Source organism: Vigna umbellata, chromosome 8 (assembly GCF_029865625.1).
Source record: "Vigna umbellata cultivar VRB3 chromosome 8, Vumbellata_1.0, whole genome shotgun sequence".
NCBI lineage: Eukaryota > Viridiplantae > Streptophyta > Magnoliopsida > Fabales > Fabaceae > Vigna > Vigna umbellata.
Genome location: NC_142172.1, coordinates 13,407,258 through 13,428,232, shown reverse-complemented (window position 1 = coordinate 13,428,232; position 20,975 = coordinate 13,407,258). Strand labels below are relative to the sequence as shown.

General features: G+C 32.2%; 2 protein-coding genes across 2 annotated transcripts; both read right to left on the bottom strand.

The window, feature by feature from the left end:
- Nucleotides 1-1,047: 1,047 nt before the first annotated feature.
- Nucleotides 1,048-7,453, bottom strand: LOC148194039 (F-box protein At2g26850-like). The gene is made up of 7 exons (XM_088096550.1): nucleotides 6,988-7,453; nucleotides 6,749-6,810; nucleotides 2,178-2,350; nucleotides 1,991-2,059; nucleotides 1,570-1,751; nucleotides 1,414-1,486; nucleotides 1,048-1,263 (listed from the first exon to the last, which is right to left on the bottom strand). The coding sequence occupies exons 1-6, from the start codon at nucleotides 7,429-7,431 to the stop codon at nucleotides 1,433-1,435; spliced, it is 984 nt and encodes a 327-aa protein (XP_087952676.1). The 5' UTR covers nucleotides 7,432-7,453; the 3' UTR covers nucleotides 1,048-1,263; nucleotides 1,414-1,432.
- Nucleotides 7,454-14,182: 6,729 nt separating this feature from the next.
- Nucleotides 14,183-16,416, bottom strand: LOC124846037 (F-box protein At2g32560-like). Its single transcript, XM_088096093.1, has 6 exons — nucleotides 15,979-16,416; nucleotides 15,594-15,655; nucleotides 15,068-15,240; nucleotides 14,904-14,972; nucleotides 14,643-14,821; nucleotides 14,183-14,236 (listed from the first exon to the last, which is right to left on the bottom strand). Exons 1-6 carry the CDS (start codon nucleotides 16,414-16,416, stop codon nucleotides 14,183-14,185), a joined length of 975 nt encoding a protein of 324 aa, XP_087952219.1.
- Between the last annotated feature and the right edge of the window lie 4,559 nt (nucleotides 16,417-20,975).

Here is a 20,975-nt window from a genome sequence, read left to right as displayed (position 1 = left end):
AAAGAGATATTCTAAGAAAAAGAAAGATAGTAGGAAAAGATATATATATATATATATATATATATATATATATATATATATATATATATAATGTTTTATTATTATTAGAGGATCACCTAAAATTTTTTAAGCGTATTTAGGGTTTGAAGGGTGACAGTGGAGTCCATAAATATATATAGAGTGAGTGAGTGTTACACTTAAATGATAAAGTAGGCTATTGAATAAATATGGATTCAAATAAAAGAAGGGAGAAAGTTTTTAAAGGTTAATTTTTGAAGAAGATGAAGGAAGAAATGAACAGGAAGAGGTTGTTTTCTTGTTTTTTGTGTTTTGAATATGAGAATGATGTTTTGAAGTTTGATGAGTATTTTAATTGATTATTTAAAGTTATGAAGATGAGATTTTATGAAATTGCAAGGGTATTTTTGTTGGGGAGGCTATCATTTTGATGACATGTTTTCTATGGTAGTTGGAGAGGTTGCCCTTTAAGGGTGATATGTTCCACTTTTGGCTAGGAAGATGGCCTTTTGAGGGTGATGTGTTTCATAAGAGGTTGTCCTTTGAAGGCATTTTTGTACCATCATAGCCAACTGGGAAGGCTATCCTTTGAGAGGTTTAAATGATCAATATGACAATGTTATATCAAACATTCTCATTATAGATCCTTTATAGTGAAAGTTATTTCTTATGCGAAAGACAATTTTTTATAACAAATCTGATAGAAAACATGAGTATAATTAATGTTGCTAAATTATGAATCAAGTTTGTCTTGTAGTTATTATGGTTGGAATAATCAAATGTGCATGCCATGAAATTAAACAATTTTACTGCATAATTTTGCAGATGTGCATATGGTGGTCATCTAGTTCAGTTTAAGCATCTTTTATTTAAGTTAAAAGCGGTAAAAAAATGCCGTCTTATAGTTTTATATGATTTTATTTGAGTTATGCAACTTGAAAATGATGAAATGAATAGTAAAACTTGTACATTTGCAGCACCTTTGTTTCTGTTTTGTGTTTTAAATCCATGCCATATATATAATTCAAACCAAAATCAGGAGTTTCTATCCATACCATAAAAACTCAAGTCACTGTGTTTGTAAGCACAAATAATATAGCTTTAGCGTAAGTCTCCTTTCAAAATACCAGAAAAACAGTTTCTTGAATTAATGTTACATACATTCATACATATATATCAGTAGTAGTGTTTCTTGAGCAACAATCAGCTTCAGCAGCATGGTTTCTGGAATTAGTCCCAAGCTTTCTGCATAAGGAGCATTTCAATGTATAAATCTAACAAATGAAATGAGAGTAGCAAAATTTGATTTACACTGTATTGGTTGCCCAAATGAAAAATAGAGTTTGTCTTGAAATATATATAAATATATATATGTGTATGTATGTATGGTTGTACCTGAGATTGACTTGAAAATCTAGAGGATTTGGAATTGTGCTGCCACTGGAGTCATATATAAGACAGGTGGCGTCTGTTAAAAAAAGAATAATTTATTGATCAATATTACGTGAGTTTATAGTCATGCATGTAACAACTTTGTTTGCTTGTGAGAACCTGAATTTGAAGAGGGAAGAGCTTCTTCCATGTTTCAATTTCATTGTGATTCTGAAGCTTTCTGATTCCTCCATAGTACCCACCAATTCTATCACCTTGTTCCTCATTCTTCTTTCTACACAACTTTATTCGTCTCATGTTTGATATTTCAGGGTATTGTCTGAACTCCACTATCAATGTATCTGTATGAAACAACACGAGTCAATAATATGCTAAAGTTATTAAATTTTCTCAAAAAAACATGACTATCAAATTTATCTTTATCATTTTTCATAACCCTAAATTTGATTTAATAGTTATTTTGAAATAAACAGTCAATATTTAATTTTTAAAATATTAAAACTTTTAAAGTTATCACATGTTCACATTATATCACATAGGTTTCTCCTGGAGACAACATAGGAAACAGAAACTTTCTTACCATTGTATTGACATTGACAACAGTTTTGATTACATGAGTCTAAGTGACCAATAACAGCATACCACCAATCTGCAATACATTTCACAAGTTATATTGAATAAAATTAAATATAAACTAATTATAAAAAATGTGAATTTGATGTTTTTGAAAAAGTAAAAAGAAATAATGTTAGAATTTAGAATGATACCATAAGGAGATTGTGTATTTGGTCTCCATTGAATCTCAATATGATCCTCTGGTTTCAATGTGTCTAAACAACGAGAGAGATGTATAACATAAGGAGGAGTATCAACAGAGGGAGCTCTCACCATATCCCACTCAATGTTCTTCCCTAAACATCTCCAACCTCCATTTTGATACCTAACATAACATAAATCTTTCACAAAACAAAATTCTTTTGCCAAAGCAGATAAATTCATTAGATATAACCACCCAAATCTTGATAAATCTTTTCAAAAGAGATTTCTGGAAAACCATACTATATAAAAGTTATTTGAGTTAAAATTAGTTTATTTATATAAGTTAAAATAGAAAATTTAAAGAACTATATGAAAGCATATTTATACAAATTAGGTTATCCATAATTTGAATTTATGTAAACTAGTTAATTTTAACTTTCTTTTTCTATCTTAAAAATAATGTAAGCTTTTATAAAGTGACCTGAATATTAGTCCCATATCTCACACTTTGCCTCATGCACACAAAAAATTATATGTATAAACCTATATATTCACTTATTCAATTAAATATTTTAAAAATATTTCATAAGGAGTTAAATATGTGATTGGTTCTTCAATTATAACACAATACAAAATTATAATTATAATTGGTCTCTTATCAAAATTCTGATTTGATCTCCAAACCTTATAAATGATTGAATATAATCTATTAAATGCTTTTATTGTCTTGAATCAATTTAGAAGATGAAATTTACTTTTATAATCTATGATTATGATAACTAGAGTTATTAATTTGACTCATGACTCTTAGTTCAACCTTAGCCATCCTTGAATAAGTCTCCTTTTAGGAGACTTTCGAATGAATGGGCAAATAAAAACCCATAACTCTCCAAGCCCCTTCTCAAGACGAAGGTGAGTTTGATTCCACTACAAAACTTTAACTAATTTTTATAAGTAACACTTTCATCTTGAATCAAAGATTGAACTAAGCCATCTCTAGTCAAAGGTCGAAATGGACCAACCCAAATCGAAGGTCGGAACATTTTAGGACAAAATTTAAGATGGATCATCTAAGAGTGATGCTCCCTCCACCACCCCATCTTCTCTCTACACTTCCCCAATTTTTTTTAAATTCTAAATTTATCCTTTTTACTTTTACCAATTTTACATTTTATTTTTTAAAACCCTAATCTCAATCCCCTCTCACTTTCACTTTCCCTTTCACTCTCAGCAGCAAGCCCTCATCCCTCACTGTCACTTTCACTTTCTCTCTTTCTCTTAATTTCCACTTCGATTAACACAAAATTTGATAAAAAGAGAAGAAGATAAACTGAACAAACTATTTTTTCTTTTATTTACTTTTTATTTTGTACTCAACAAACATACTTTTCTTTCATTGCACCATTGTAAGCACATATATAATTTTAAGCATAGATTTTCAAGTTTGGTTATTTAAAGACAAGGAAGTGGGGAAGAAATTTTTAGCTGATTATATTATGGAATCATGATACTTCAAAACTCATCAAAAGTTATAAATGTTTTAAATTTATACCATGCAAAATTTACCTTTTCTGTCAAATTTTGTGTTAACGGGAGTGGAAACTAAGAGAAAGAGAGAAAGTGTCAGTCGGGGTGAAGACTTGCTGCTGAGAGTGAAAGGGAAAGTGAGAGTGAGAGGGGATTGGGATTATGGTTTTATAAAATAAAAAGTAAAATTGGTAAAAGTAAAAGGTAAAAAGGATAAATTTAGAATTTAAAAAAAATTGGAGAGGTGGAGGAAGAAGATGGGGTGGTGGAGGGAGCATCACTCATCATCTAAAGCCAAAGGTCGAGATGATACATCTCGGGCAAAAGATCGAGAAGGGTAAGACTCGATTAAAGGTCAAGATGAGCCAAAGTCCAGATGAGACAAAAGTCCAGACTAGCTGAAGGTCAAGATGAGCCAAAGTCCAAATGAGACAAAAGTTCAGACTAGCTGAAGGTCAAGATGGGCAATCCTAGGTTAAAGGTCGAGACTAGGGATGACAAAAAAATCTGCGCCTGCAGATATCCGCGAATAAAATCCGCGACAGATAGTTGGTTTCCGCGAATATATACTATATGCGGGCTGCGGATAGCGGGTTTTTTAATACCCACTTATAAACGGGTCGGGTGCGGGTATTATACTATTCGTACCTGCAGATGTCCACTACGCGTGAAAAATAAAAATAAAAATTTAATTTATATTTTATTAAGTTAAATTTAATTAAAATTAACATTAATTTATATTTTATAAGGTTAAATATAATTAAAATTAAATTTTAATTTATATTTAATTTAGTTTATATTATATTTGATATATTTTTCGTAATTTTATTTCAATTTTATTATAATATTTTATAAAAATATATTTTTTTAAAGGTTTAAACCCTCAGATCTTCCTCATATTTGTTGGGGAATCTCAAGTGGGTCCTCGTTTTTTAAACTGTCAAAATTGGGTCCATATACTTGTAAAATTGAGCTAATATTTCCCTCTCCGTTAAGTTTTGACAAACGGCGTTTAGAGATGCTAAGTTGTATTATTTTTAAAATGGTGTATCATTGTGTATTAAATTGAAAGGGTTATGTGTTGTAGAATCAACAATTCCACGTGGAAAAGTAAACTCTTTAGGGTCTCGGGTCTCCGGCTTCTTCTTTGTCTCCAGCGTCATTTTCTTCACCGACTTGCGTTTGTCGACTACGATTCGGACTTTGTTGCCCGCCGGGACGAGCACTAGACGTGCGTCAGGGTCAGCAACTGTGAAGTTCATGGATCAAACTCTAGGTGGGCCCGACATTGCAAACCTTGCACTAAAAAACCCTTCTTCTCAAACTCACTCTCAAGTTAATGCCGAATTCGAAATTCAAAATTTAAACCTTCTCAAACAGAATAAAAAGAGCTATTTGTTCTTCGATGAGTAAAGTCTTGGGATTTTGAAATTTGAGTAGTGGAAGTGCTTGGCAGGTTCGAAGATTGGTGATGATTTTTCATGGTGGCTCTTGAGATGCGAAGTGGTGGTCTGATTTGAAGTTTGCGATTTTGGTTTTTAGGGTTTATTTGCAGGTTCGATTTATGGCTAAAGCTCCCACGATGGACTCACGATTCAAAAGGTTTCCTTTGGTCTGGTTCTGTAATTTCTTATTTGCAGGTTGGATCAGTGAAGAAGGTTTGAAGCCGTTTTTGCTTTTGGGTTTGTAGGTCGTGATGTTGTGAATTATTGATGGAGGTGCGAGGCTTGCGTGATCTGTGCGATGAAGGCGAATTAGTGGTTCGTGGTTTCACGTTCTCGTGAGGAAGACGATGGAGGCTTCGCATGGCAGCCATTGAGGCGGGACTTGGGATTTAAGGTTTTTCTGGCTTTGGTTTGAGTTTGTAGGTTGACGAAGATGGGGAAGAAGGTTCCCTGATGGGTTCTATTTTTAGTGGCGCATTTTCTGGTTGGGTTAGAAGAAGATGGTGGATCCGGCGAGGTTGACAGTGGAAGGTTGTGGCTTAACGGTGTTGATGGTTGTGTAGCACGATGATGGTTCTGGTGAGGATGGTTGCGACACATGGCTAACGACGGCTAGGGTTTATATGGAGAAAACAAAGTTAATCGGTGGGAGAATTTTTTTTTTGTGAATGGAAATTTCTGATGGTAAGAATTTACTTTTCCACGTGGAATTGTTGATTCTACAACACATAACCCATTCAATTTAGTATACAATGCCACACCATTTAAAAAAAAACAACTCAGCATCTCTCAACGTCGTCTGTCAAAACTTAACGAAGAGGGCAAAATTGGCTCAATTTTCCAAGTATATGGACCAAATTTTGATAGTTCAAAAAACAAGGACCCACTTGAGATTCCCCCACAAATACGAGGATCATCCAAGGGTTTAAACATTTTTTAAATATTTGCGGGTATCCGTAGGTATCCACAGATATCTGCGGGTTTTAAAATATCCGCGAGTATTTTTTAAGCGGGTATCCGTGCGAGTAGCGAGTCGGGTAGCGGATGAATTTTTTTTTTGTCGGGTCGAGTTGCGGGTAGGCATTATCCGTGCCCGACCCGACCCGTTGCCATCCCTAGTCGAGATGGGCCAAAGATCGAGACAGACAGTGCTAGATGGAAAATCGAGACGTGTCGACACATGTTAAAGGTTCGGACGAGCCGACACAAGAAGGGTTGGGTTGAAGGTCGAGAAGGGCTAGGTCAGGCTGACAATGGAGATAGGTCGCTCTAAAATAATGACAGAGACATGTCGGCCTGACTCGACGATAAAGATGGGTCATCCCGAGTCGACAATGGAGATGGGACATCCCGAGTCGACAATGAAGATGGGATGACTTGAACTAACGAAATAGATGGACCAATGGTTGTGATGGTTAGGCCTTTACCAAAGGACGGTTCGATTTGAAGTTTTAATTTTCATATCGCCTTTTGGTTATATGTACAATAATATATTTTAAAAAATTAATATTTTAAAAGATCAACAAGTCATTTTGTCTCAAAATTTAGGAACTAAAAAGGAAAAATTTCAGTTCATGAATTCAAAGAGGTCTCCATTTTGCATATACCTTGCTTGAAAAGTATTAGATTGTGAGTCATAGCTAACCAAGGCATTGTGAATCATTAGCCCCTGAAATACATAATATTGATTAATATATATATATATATATATATATATATATATATATATATATATATATATATATATATATATATATATATATATATATATATATATATATATATATAACATAAAAAATAGTAAAAGATTTAGATCTGAAATATAAAATCTAGTTGTAGTTTTTACCTTGTAGACCTGAGCAGGAAACCAAAAGCTACCGGTCTCTAGAGAGAAATACAAAGACATCATGAAGTTGTTTGATTTTTGACCATTGAGGAGCTTGAAATCTTCTAAGTATGAAGCAAGAAATAGGTTAGGCCAAACACCAGAAAAAGAACCCATCGAGCCAGTTTGATTGGTGTGTTGATTCTTCAACAAAACTCCATCCTTGGCAATTGCTATGTGCCATTTCCACTCCTTGTAAACAGCATCACCAATCACTCTTCCCCATTTTTGCTTTATGTGATTTTCCCAAAACTCATCACTCTCACATTTACCCTTCAAGAAAACACACACCTTTGACATTGTGCAAAGATCTATTGGAGAAAGGAACTTGAGAATGAAATCCAAGGTGGATTCCGGCAAATCCAACAGAGAGATAGGAAGATCTACTTTAGTACTCTTCTCCATATATCTTTAAGATTATGATTAGGCTAATAATATTTTCTCTGACATTAATAGAAGGTAACAAAGATGACCCACTTTGGGTATTATATATCAACCAAAAATGTTCGGTTTTCTTATAGCCAAAGATATCATTATATATATCACTATTTCTGTTTTATGCATACTAAGCTGGTTATTACTCATTTGTCAGTGAGACACAATCTAAAATACACGATAAGTTCAAGGTCTAACATTTGGGCATGTCTTTTATTTATTATGTGAAAAAGATTTCATCATTGAGAGTCAAAAAATCTATTTTCTCACATAAAAAAATGATCTTCATTGTTGTGTAGAAATAAATAATTGAGTATTGAAAGTATTGATAGTGTCACCTTTTAAAAGAGAATAGAATATTTAGATAATATAATAATAAAAAAAAGTTTATAAGTGTGAAAGTAATTTGCTCTAAATAATTCTATGGCGTGCCGTTTTGGTTAAACTTTGAAAATGACCGCCATTTTAATTTATCGACGAAAATAATGTTTGATAGAATGGTATCGTGAAAATGAAAGGTTCATACATTAAAAAAAGCTTGCTACAAGACAATTAAGAATAAAGGAAATGCTATGTTATGTATATATCAAACAATTTAAAGTTTCTAGGAATTTTTGTTCACATTATAAAATATATTTCGAATAAGTTGCAAAATGATGCCTTATAAATCATTTTCAACATTGAAGAGGTTTAGCATTCAACATGTGTATGAGTTAGAACAAAATTCAAATTTTACAAAAAAAAAAGATAATCTTTTTTTCGAAATATAACTCTTGAATACAACTTTTTATGTTATAATAAACTGTAATTTTGTATTAGGCTTAACAGCCTCTTTTGTCCCAGTTTCGTTAGATAATGTCAATTCAGTTTCTCTTTTTAAAAGTGTTTGAAATGGATCCTCGCATTTAAAATTTTGAGTCAAATTAGTCCCTTCCGTTAAATATAACCAAACGGAGTTAATGGGGTGGTGATTTGGCAGCAGTTAGTGGTTATGTGTCATAATTTACTTGTGTACATGCTGACGTGTTAGATTAACTTTGACTCAGATGAACGTGGCCAATTAGACCTTGTCAAGTGTCAGAACCTTTCCCACCAAAAATTAGGGTTTCAGATTGGGAAAAAGGAAGCTCTTGCGCCGTGATTGCTCCAAGACGAAGAAAGATGGTTGTTGGTGGTGTGTGGAGGAAAACTCGCGATTTGGCCATGGAGGTTTCGAATAGCTTCACGCGATTAGGGTTTATCGCGACTTTGGGGGTTGATTTCTGAATATGGTTTCCTACAGGTTGAAGAAGAAACTCGCGCAAGGAGATTGCGAGTTTGCGAGCTCTCTGTTGATGATAGTGGAGGATTCCTGAGGCGGTGGTCATGGAAGCGTGACATGGATGAGAAGACGCTCGCGGTTGCTTAAGGGTTTCTACATTCTCTGAATTTCTAGATTCGTGATTAAGAAGATGAATGCTGGAGCGAATCTTGCAGAGTTGCTATCCATGCCCTTTCATGATGAATTTGTTCAGCTCTTTGACCCTCCATTCCCTTAGCCGAACGGTTCTTCATCTCCATTCCCCGACCGTCCGACTCCTTCACTCCTATTCCCCTACCGTTCGGACCCCCATTCCCTTATCGTTTGGTACTTCTGGGATTTTTTTTTTGTTTTCAGGTATCAGGATTGGTTAACAAGAAGGTGGAGGCTCGCAACTTTGATGGTGATTATGGAGCATCACGATTTGGGGTTGAAGATGAAGGCTGGTGCTGTTTCGTGGTTTAGTATTGCAGGGTTAGGTTGCTGTAAGGGAGGCGTTGTTGGGTAGCGTTTGGGGTTTCCATGGAGGTTGTAAAACTCATGAAAAATATTTATAATAGTAAATTTTAGCATTTTATTAGTAATAATAATGTTAATGGATAGAAAAATTTAAATTTTTGGATATAAAATTATAGTAATTCTAGAAAGAGAGGTTCAAATTTTTGATAACTTATTTAGGATTTTTTTAGAAAAGTGAATAGTGAATAGTGAATAGTAAAAAGTAAATAGTGAATAGTAAAAAGTGAATAGAAAAAAAAATAAATAAAAAAAATGAATAGAGCCAAAGTGATAAGTAAGCCACGTTGGTGCAAAGAGGTTAAGATAGAATTTGAATTAAAATAATATTTTTAATAAAATAAGGAATAAAAAAAAACAAATAGTGCCAAAAATTTGGCCTATAGATAGAAATCAGAGGAATGGAGTTTTTGCACCAAGAAGTAGAGAGAATTATGAGAAAAGAAGAAATTAGGAAGTTTTTGGAGTAGGAAGAAATTTTAGAGTAGAGGTTCTGAAGAGTTTTCGGGGGAAACAAATTCGGAGCAAGAGAAGTCTGGAATAGAGGTAGGGGAGCTAACCTTTCTAAGCTTTTATATTGTGATTTAGTATTGTTTTATTACTATTCATGTCTTGAAATTCTGTGTAAATACTGTTAATGCTTATTATTTATTTATATTGAATTTCTGTGTTAATATTATATGCTGTTATTTTGAATCTGTAAATAAGCAATTTGTTAAAACTAGTTGAGTAATACTTTGGCTAAGGAAAGACTTGGTACTTAAGTTGTCCATTGTGACACACCTCTCTTTCCTGGAAGTCTACTCGACAAGCTTTTAACTTAAATCTTGTTGAACAGATTATGTACTGTTAAACTATTGTGCAATATATCTTGTTGGAATGAATTCATGTTATTGTGGTAGATACGAAATTATGAATTTTAATTGCGTTGATTGTAATTTATTATATTGGATTTGAATTTATGCGTCTGAACATGATATGAGTATTATGGGGAGATTTCATAATGGTATAATATGAGTTGAGGAATGTGAGCATTGTATGAGTCTCGTGGAGAGATTCTGTAATGATGTGGTAATTGTGTATATGTTGATGTTGAGGGTACTGTAGTTGGAGGTTATCCTGATACTCTAATAATCATCTAGTCTCAAGTAGAGGAGGATGAATTATGTGGTGAGAGGGGCAGGAAGTCCTGGTCTATATGCCGGTTTTGGACATAGTGAGAGGACTGAGAATGGCATCACAAGTGGGGAACCTCCCGTTGAAATGCTCATCAACATATCGTCGGGGATAAGTGTTTATTGGGTATTGGGTGTCTATTGAGTACTGTGGAAGGAGTGTATATCGAGTGTATCAAAGTAATGGATGAGTATCTATGATGTGATTGTTGTATGATGGTATGAGTATGTTTGACATAATTATCATATGAGGTTTGTTGAGTGCATCAAAGTAATTATGCATGTTTTATAAATGATTAGTCGCATGTTAGCTCACTCTACTTGTTTGTGTTTGTATTTGGGTATGTGCAGTGATCGTATAATTCATTATACGAGAGCAGATGAAGGAATGTCGTCTGACTCAGTGCCAAGGAAGGGAGGGATAGAAGAACTCAAGATATAGTTTTATAGTTGAAATCTGAGCCTAAAACATGTATAGACATATATTAATTAGGAATTTTTTTGTGAGATTACGGGATGTTACTGTAAATGTATTGCTACAATACATAAATTATGAATTTTCAAGTGGGAGAATTTGGGATGTTACAGAGGTTTCTGGTCTGGTGGAAGGTTGCGCGAGAAGATGAACCTATGGTGGCGGCTAGGGTGAAGAGGAACAGGGTTGGTGGTGGCGTTGATGGTGTCCTCACGACAGCTTCACGGTTGCGACGCGGAGGAAAGGTTTGTTGGGCAGTGGTGGTGGCTAGGATTCACGTGGCATCACAAGGGTTTCTGTCTAGGGGGGAAATTAGGGTTTCTATGGAGAAGGCAAAACTGACGTGGCAAGAGGGATTAAATAACACGTCAACACGCACACAACTAAATAATGACACATTACCATTAATTATTGTCAGATCATCACCCATTAACTTCGTCTGATTCTATTTAATGGAAGGGACTACGTTGACACAATATTTACCAACGTAGGACCAACTTGACTCATTTTTTTAACGAGGGACCTTTTTGAGAACAATAAGCAAATATGGGGACAAAATAGGCTATTAAGCCTTTGCATTAATTTAATTTTCGAAGTTATGAGACCAAACACATTTAATCAAAGAATTTAACGAAGTTTGAATATTCTGGAAATAGTGGGAATCCTTTTTACTCAGTAAGACATAGTGATTTACATTACTTAATTTATCTCTAGTGTCATGCTCACATTAGAGAGAATTTTCCATAGTTAGTGGTCATATGTTACTCTAGGAATGGAGATGATTCTCCATAAATAGTGACCACATGTCCTCCTTTTATTGGAGAGGATTTTCACCCTGATCTCTAAGTTAGGTCAAGCGTGTGCTTTTAGGGTTTTATTTTGGAGATATTGTTAGCCTATAAATAGATGTGTCTCCACCCTTGTATTCTCACTTTGATATTAGTAATGAAATGCAGTCAAAATATTAAGCTATTTTATTAGTCTCTAAAGTCAAGGTCATCCAATGTGATCTCTTTAGCCACATTCTTTTAGAGTTGACCTAACTTCTTTAAAAACACCATCAAAACACCACCTCGTCACCATTAAAATACCAAAGGCCATGAGTTTTATCTCTTATCTCCATAGCTTCTACTACTTCATTATTGTCATAGTATCTCTTCATGTTTTGGTCCAATCTTATTTGAGGATTTCACATTTAAAATCAAAATTACACATTGATTCTCATCTTTATTTATTCACCTTAATGGCCATACACATGATGATAAGGAAAATGGAAAGTTAATTTCATAACATGGACTAAATAAAGTTTAAAAAACTCTTGCCAAATCTCAAGAAAACAAATAGCTCTTAGTAGAGAGTCTATAAGGCTACCAATAAAAACATTTTAATAAAATCATTTTTACTAAGAAGTTAAATAAAAAAAAATAGTCTAATCATATAATAACTCATTTATACATATTTATTCAAACTAAATTATGTTACTCTTTTAAGAAATTTGTTATAATATAACAAATATATTATTAAGTGAGTTTTGGATAACTTTTTTAATGTTCTGTTAAAAACCCAAGTATTTTCTTTAATATTAGGTTTCTTCTACCTTTCACGAATATTCTTTCATATTCACTCCTAACTCAAATACATACAATAATAAATTAAATTTTAGTTAAGTTTCAAAAACGAAATAATGAATTAAGTTTAAGTTATTTTAAAAATAATTTACTCATATGCAACTTTTTTTAATATATTTCATTCTATATATCTCTTTCCAACACATGTACATAAAGACATTTTAAATGAGTACGAGAGAATGAGATTTTTCGGTGATAATCCTTGAAATGAAAATTAGAAAATAAAATTGCATCTAGAGATTAAAACCTAATTATAAATACCTCTTATGAAATAATTATACCATTATTAATAATAAACATGGACAAACTACTTTATTATCACATATAATAATATATAGTGTTAGAATTAGATTTAGAGTTATTTGTTAGAATAGATAGTTATTTATTAGAGTATTAATAAACTGTTTATTGGACTATTTAAGTTGTTGTATGAAAACTTTCAGACAGGTTTTTGTAGACAAAATTATAAACATTATATTTAAAAAAGAAATTCAATTTTAACGATAATTATTATAAAAAATGTCGTTATAAACTATTTCATTATTTTTAAACAATTTCATTATTTTTCTGACAACGATGTTAATACCGTTCTTATTTAAATAGAATTATCATTGTATTTTTTTATCACATTTAACAACGACTAAATGTAACTTTCGTTGTTTTAGCAACGATTTTTAGTGACAGTCAGTTCAACGACAATTTCAGAATCATGATAGAAACGTATTTTCATTTATGTGGATTTGTTTTTCTACAATAGTGTGGTTCTAAAATAAAAAATATTTCATAATATTTTATCGTTAAAAAATATTATTAAAGGTATTAATAAGTTAATGAATTAATTTATTAATCATATATTAACGAATGTTATGATCTTTTGTTAAATAAAAAAATATTATTAATTAGCTTAAAAGGTTTAATTTTGTTAATATATTTTCTTTAAGTGAAATATTATTATACTTTTTACTAGCACAAAAATATATTTAATATACAAAATTTGAGAATTTGTAAATTGATTAGACGAGACTTAATCAATTAAGTGAACCAAGTAGATATTTTTTTTTATATGATTTAAAAAAATCTAGTAACTTTATGTTATAAAATATAAATCTAATGTTATAAGTAGGATCTGTATTTTTAGTTAACTTTATGTTGCTTGTTTATTATTGATTTTGGATGTCAAAAGGTTTAATTCTTTTTATACAAACAAAAATTATTATTCAATTATATAAATAAAAGAGCTTTTCAAACATTATTAAATTTAATGTATTTAGTTACTTGAAATTTATGTATTTATAGAAAAAGAAATTGGACATCCCAAAATATTTGTTGAACATGAAAATGATAGTTTTGTTTTTGATGGAAAGCTTGAGTTTATAGGTTTTAAACAGAAATAATAAAGGTGAAAAGTGAGTCTCCTTTGGAAATACAAGAGAAAGAGTTTGTTAAACTGATGTTCCAACCTATTTTATAGATTATACGTTGCAGTGTTTGTTCAGCAAAAGTCAGCCATTTGAGTCACAAGAGCTCTGCAATGTAAATATAACTAATCAGAGTCTCTACAAAACCATAAACCAAACAAAACAGATCAAACTCTTATCAATGTCATACCTAAGATTCAGTTCATAGTCTACAGCCTTTGGACATGTCCTATTATTGGAGACCAATGTAACACGTGTATCATCTGATTCAAAAACCAAAATCAGTTGAAAACTCACTAGCGAAAAAATGACATTTTATAACGTATAAAAATGATATATCATGACGTAGTTATTAAAGACTTAGTTCAAGAAGTTATAACGAGTATGAACATTGTATAACTTATCAAAATTTTACGTCATGAACATAAAAAAAATACTTTTTTCTGGAAAAATAATAACAAAAAAATACTTTTTTTTTCAATAATTTCTGAAATTAAAATAAGAAGTATTCACACTGATTATCGTGATAAATCTCAACTACTTTAATAAACCTTGGACGAACATTCACCTTAAAATTTATAGAAAATAATATAACTATTTAAAAAGTTATATCCAAGAGAATTATTAAATAGTTAAAATATAATTATAATAAGTTATGTATGTAAGAACCTGAAATTGAAGTAAGAGGTTGTTCCATTTTTGAATGTCACGGTGGTCCTCGAGCTTTCTGATTCCTTCACAGTAGCCACCTATGCCATCTCTTTGGTCTTCCTTCTTATTTCTGAATAACTTGATTCGTCTCAAATTTGATACTTTTGGAAAATGCCTGAATTCCACTATCAATGTATCTATCACACAACCATTAATAATAATCATGTTATCTCTTTCATCACAAAATCTATATATTTTTATAACATGGAATCATCTTACCACTCTTTTCACACTCACAACAATCTTCGTTGCATGACTCCAAGTGCCCAATAACACCGTAAAACCAATCTGCAAATACTTTGATAATTACTTTTTCCACTCTTAAATATAACAAACAAATACTTCTTTAATTACTTTAATTATATTTCGTATTATTTCTTTACCGTAAGGAGATTGTGCATTTGGTCTCAATTGAATCTCAATATGATCCTCTGGTTTCAAGTTTTGTAAAGAGTGAAAGACATGCAGAAGATAAGGAGAAGTTTGAACTGAGGGAGCTCTCACCAAATCCCATTCAATGTTCTTCCCTATAAGTTTCCAACTTTCATTTTGATACCTAACATAACATAATTCATATCCACTTAAATCCTTCACAAAACAATCCTCTTTTATATTCCATATATCTGTAAAAACAATTCATAATGCATTAAATTCACTTACTCAACTTTTTTAAATTTTTACTAAAATCTTTTCCTCTATTCAATTCAAACAAAAATATATGTTCTGATAATATACATGCTATTATTTCGTCTTATTTTTAATTAATGTTTTTAAGTTTGAGAAACTAAAATAATATACTTTTTTCAGTTTATTAAAAGATCCAAAACTCATTTTTGTCTCAAAAATTAGAAACCCAAAGGGAAAATTAGTGTTCATGCATGCATATTTCAAAGAACATTTTGCACATACCTTGCTTGAAAAGTATTAGATTGTGAGTCATAGTTGACCAGGGCATTGTGAATCATCATTCCCTGCAAATACATAATATTCATTATATATAATATAATATAAAAAAATTAGAAAATTTAGACATAAAATCTAGTTAGTTTTTACTTTGTAAACCTGAGCACAGGAAACCAAAACCTACCATTTCTAGATAGAAATACAGACACATAATGAAGTTATGCAAAATAAAAAATTTGTTTGTCACATGATAAATATTTTACCTGTCGTTTATTGAAAAACATTTTACTGATAAAATATAAAAATTTAATTTTAATTTGAGAACAAAAAAATACATATATAACTTTATAAAGAAATATTAGAATATTATTATTTAGACCTGGTTTTTTACCTTGTAGACCTGAGCAGGAAACCAAAAGGTACCAGTGTGTAGAGAGAAATACAAAGACATCATGAAGTTGTTTGATTTTGTAGCACTGAGGAACTTGCAATCTTCTAAGTATGAACAAAGACAAACGTTAGGCCAATCACCAATAAAAGAACCCATTGAACCAGTTTGATTATTCTTCATCAAAACTCCATCTTTGGCAATTTCAATGTGCCATTTCCATTCCTTGTAAACAGCATCAGAAATCAGTCTCCCCCATTTCTCTTTTATGTGATTTTCCCAAAATCTATCACTTTGGCATTTTCTCTTCAACAAAACACATACCTTTGACATTGTCAAAAGATCTTTTGGAGAAAGGCATGTCAGAATGAAATCCAAGATGGATTGAGGCAAATCCAAGAGGGAGATGGGAGGAGGATCTACTTCACTGTTCATCTCCATGTTTAAGATTATTATTAGGCTAATAAGATTTTCTATGACATTAATAATAGGCAAAGATATTATTATTATTATACATACAAGCATAGTCTCTTCAAAATTCAAAGAAGTATAAGTATATATAATATCCAAAAGAGTGATGGTGTAATTTTTTAAGACAATAATAGAATATTTAGATAGAATTTTGAAAAACTTAATTAAGAAAAAATCACGAGTGTGAAAAGTAATTTACTTTAAATAATTGTATGGCGTGCCGGTTTGGTTAACCTTTTTGAAATGACTGGCATTTTTATCTATTTAGGAAAATAAATGTTTAAAATATATAGAATGGTATATCGTGGAACTGAAAGGTTTATATATTAGAGAAGATTGCTACAAGACAAGACCATTAGGAATAAAAGAAATTGTTATGTTATGTATATATCAAACAATGAAAAGTTTATTAGAATTTTTATTTTTACACTATAGAAAGATATATATCTTAGAGAACGATGCCTTGTAAAATCAATGTCAACATTCAAGAGAGGTTTAGCTAAGTTGATGGTCGAGTTAGAACAAAATTTAAAATTTTATAAAAATAATCTAGGAGAAGTTTTTTAGAAAAATAATTCTTGAATATAACTTTTTTTATGTGATAATAAATTGTATCTTTCTATTAATTTAGCTTTTCAAGTTATGGACCAAACACATTTAGTGAAAGAGTTTAATACAATTCAAATCTTGTTGACAATAATGAGGAAATCATGTATACTAAAGATAGGGTTAACAAACTATAACATATTCAATAATAATAAAAAAGATGAGTTATTTTGACTCATCAATTTGGCTATATGATTTATTTTTCATCTATATGGATTTGAACCAGAAAAACTAAAACAATCAAAAAGTTTCTCATAAAAAAAATTTATAGGACCAAAATATCTAGGAAACACGTTGATTAAGGTCAATGTATAAGATTTTTTTTAGAAAAAAAAGAGCTCATTTTAGATACAATAAATTACAACATATTAAATTATTAATCTATCACATGATTAAATTACAACATATTAATTGTCATAATATTATAAAATTACAACATATTAAACTATATATTTATCATTGAATAGATTATAAACAGGTTTAAATTTTATTTATTTTTATTCTTATTAGTTAAATTTAGTATTATTGTTAAAATAGGTTGTAAAATGAAAGTGAAAAAAAAAAAAGTGGATGTGAAAGAATAATAATGTCAAACTGATCTTTTCTTGGCTTTTATAAAAACTTACTATATCTTATTATTATTTAACTTTTTGGTGAAGTTTATTTATTCAATTTCACATTATAATTTTTGTTTAATTAGAATGTAACAGCAACTTCAAACTTTGGTTACAAATTCTCTGCTTTCTTGTATATTGTGGTTGAAGAGATCCTCAATGCTTAATTCTGCCTAGTACCAGCTTTTCTGTCTTTATCTGTTACACACAAACAAATAAACACGGTTATCTTTCTATGTATAATGTGCCTTCATATATATGAACAAATAAGGGTGCTCATATCTTCACACCACAAAACGATAAAATTAATTTAAAATCTTAATATATATTATTATATTATTAAAAAGAATCTTGAATTAATGTATTTTTAAGAAAAGTGTGAAACAATTTTTTTTCCAACAAATAAACAAACTTTACGTCAATTATTTGTGCTCCTTTTGATTAATTCTGCGCGTTAAAAAAATATCACAATTTTATATCATATTATATTTATTTAAATAAAATTAAATATATGAGCAGTAAAATAAAATATCTTATCATTTATTATAAATAATAGTAATTATTTTATAACAAATAAAATGTGTTATCCTAGAAGAAAAGAAAATATTTATTATAAATAAAGTGCGTAATTATATTTTGTAGTAATCTAAACTCACCTTAATCCTGACTCTAACTTAAGAGGAGATTTTGGGGGTTAAAACTTAATTTCAGCCCTACTTAAGAGACTTTTTAAAATGAGGCTTTTTCAAGAGTGGATTAGGAATGACCCATGGGTTATGGGTCAAATTGACAACTCTAATTATTATTAAGATACTATAGCCTATAATACATAATTTTGGATAAAACTGTCATATATATAATTAAAATGTTTTATAAAAAAATCATAATAGGCTACTAACAATAGTCATTCATGATTATAGACTATGGTTTTTTCATTCAAGAATATTTTATTACAATCTTTTTTAAAAAAATATTTTGTTTTAACTCCTACACTCCATTAAGAAACTTGAAAAATTAAATTAAGATTCAATAACAAAAAATAAATCAATATGAATTGAAAAACCTAGGAGCATAGTGACAAAACACTAAAATAACAAACTGTGAACAAAGATAATAAAGAAAAAGTCTTCAAACGAATCTGAACAAAGAACAAAAAAGATATTTAAGCATGATCATGGCGAACCTACAAACCAAAGACAACAAGAGACAAAAATAGAGACAAGGAAGAAAAACTTGAACGCACCTTAGAGAAAGACAATGCGTAAGCAAAATGAGAGAGAATACCCTATTTAAGGGTTTGCAGTGGGAGGAAAAAGTGGTATGCACAAGCCAAGTAAAAATGTTGAATCCCCTACACTAGTAAAAAATCTGATTTCTAATTCGCTATATAGGTTTCGGTTTTATCAAAACCGAAGTATATAAATATGCGGTGGCACGTTTGTAATAATAATGAATGTTTATGTCTCGGTTCTAGGACACCCGGAACAGAAAAAGTCTTTTAACTCGGTTATAAAAGAAACCGAAGCATAAAAATCTTTTAGGAAACGCCTATTGCCTCGGTTGAGAAAAAACCGAGTCATAAAATCATGTCAAATCTACTTTTTTGAATCACTATTGCCTCGGGTGGTTGGGAGCTGGTGTCAAAAGGTTATAGGCATCGGGTGGGCTAATAACCGAGGTACTATAACTTCAGAAACTTTCACTTACCCTCTTCATTCTCTTCTTCGCAGCCTCGCGATCTTCTGCTTCCTCTGCCGTTCTCCTTCTTCTTTCTTCCGTTCTCCTTCTTCTTCCTTGTGCAAGAGCCATTCTTCATCTTCCTTGAGGCCATTGGTGCTTCATCTTCCTTGCGGGTCATTTCCATTGTCGCGCGGGCCATTTTCGCCACCTCGCGGGCCATTGTTGCCGCCTCTGCCTCGTCGCTGCTACCAACATCTTCGTCGGCCGTGCAATCGCCTTCGCCTCCGCCTCACTCGTAGCACCTCTGCCTCTGTCGTCGCGCCTCTGCCATCGCGCCTCTGTCGTTGCGCCTCTACCGTCGCTGTTGCCTCTGCCGGAAATAGGGTTTCATCCGCCGCTCCAAATCGCGACCTCTGCGTCGCGGGTTCCTCCACCACTTCCACGGCTCGCCTTGCCACCGTCACTGCTTCCTCTGCCTCTGCCTCCGACATTGCTCCAGATCGCGAAGCCCAAATCGCGAAGCCCAAATCGCGAAGCCCTAAATCAGCGTTCAACCTCGCGCGAGTTCTTCTCCTCCGCCTCGGCCACCATCGGCGTTTGTCCCGCAACGGCGAGTGGGTCGCCTCCGCCTCGGCCACCATCGCTCGTTTCTCCCCCAACGGCGACTGGGACGCCTCCGCCTCCGGTACCGTCACGATCTGGAGCACGCGAAACGATCTTCAGTCGCGACGGCCTCCGCGAAACTTCTGTTTTGTTGATGATGTTTTTTGTTGATGTTGTATACTGGACTATGAAGCTTCTCTGTTGTTCATTGTTGTTTTTGCTGTGAACTCCGAAATGTTCATTGTTGTTTTTGCTACTTCTGTTTTGTTGATGATGTTTTTTTTGATGTTGTATACTGGACTATGAAGCTTCTCTGTTGTTCATTGTTGTTTTTGCTGTGAACTCCGAAATGTTTATTGTTGTTTTTGCTGTGAACTCCGAAATGGCTGGACGGCTGAGGACGGCTGAGCACGGACGGCTGAGCACGGTTGAGGACGGCTGAAAAAAAAAATACGTTACTGCCTCGGTTACCTGAAAACCGAGGCATAATTCTATTCTTTTTGACTCGACCAATAACCGAGGCATAAAACTTACTATTTTTTATCTCGTTTGTATACGCCTCGGTTGTAGAACCGGGGCCTGTAAAGAAAAGGAACCGGTGCCATTAGCAGTTACTGTACTAGTGCTAATTGCATCACTTTGAATGAACTTGCGAGCAAATGAATTTCTTCACAACGTCATTCCAAATGAACATCAAAACATTACAAACAAAAAATGGAAGGAAGAATTCTCATTTGGATTATTCATAAAAAATTCTCCTTCAAGAATGACTCCCTTTTATATTGGTATATTTCCTTTCGAATGTTCAGAGTGACAAAGGTCAATCCACAGACTCACTAGAAAAAGTGCAGGATGGATTGAGTATTTTAATTACTAACTCGCTTAGGCTCACGCAACATAATCAACAACACGTGTGGACCAATATCGCGTTGGTCCAAATTTAGCTCGCATTGACTTAAATTCCTAAAATCTAGTAGCACCAACAAACACTTTATGTGTGTTTTTCCTAAACAACTTGCATATTCA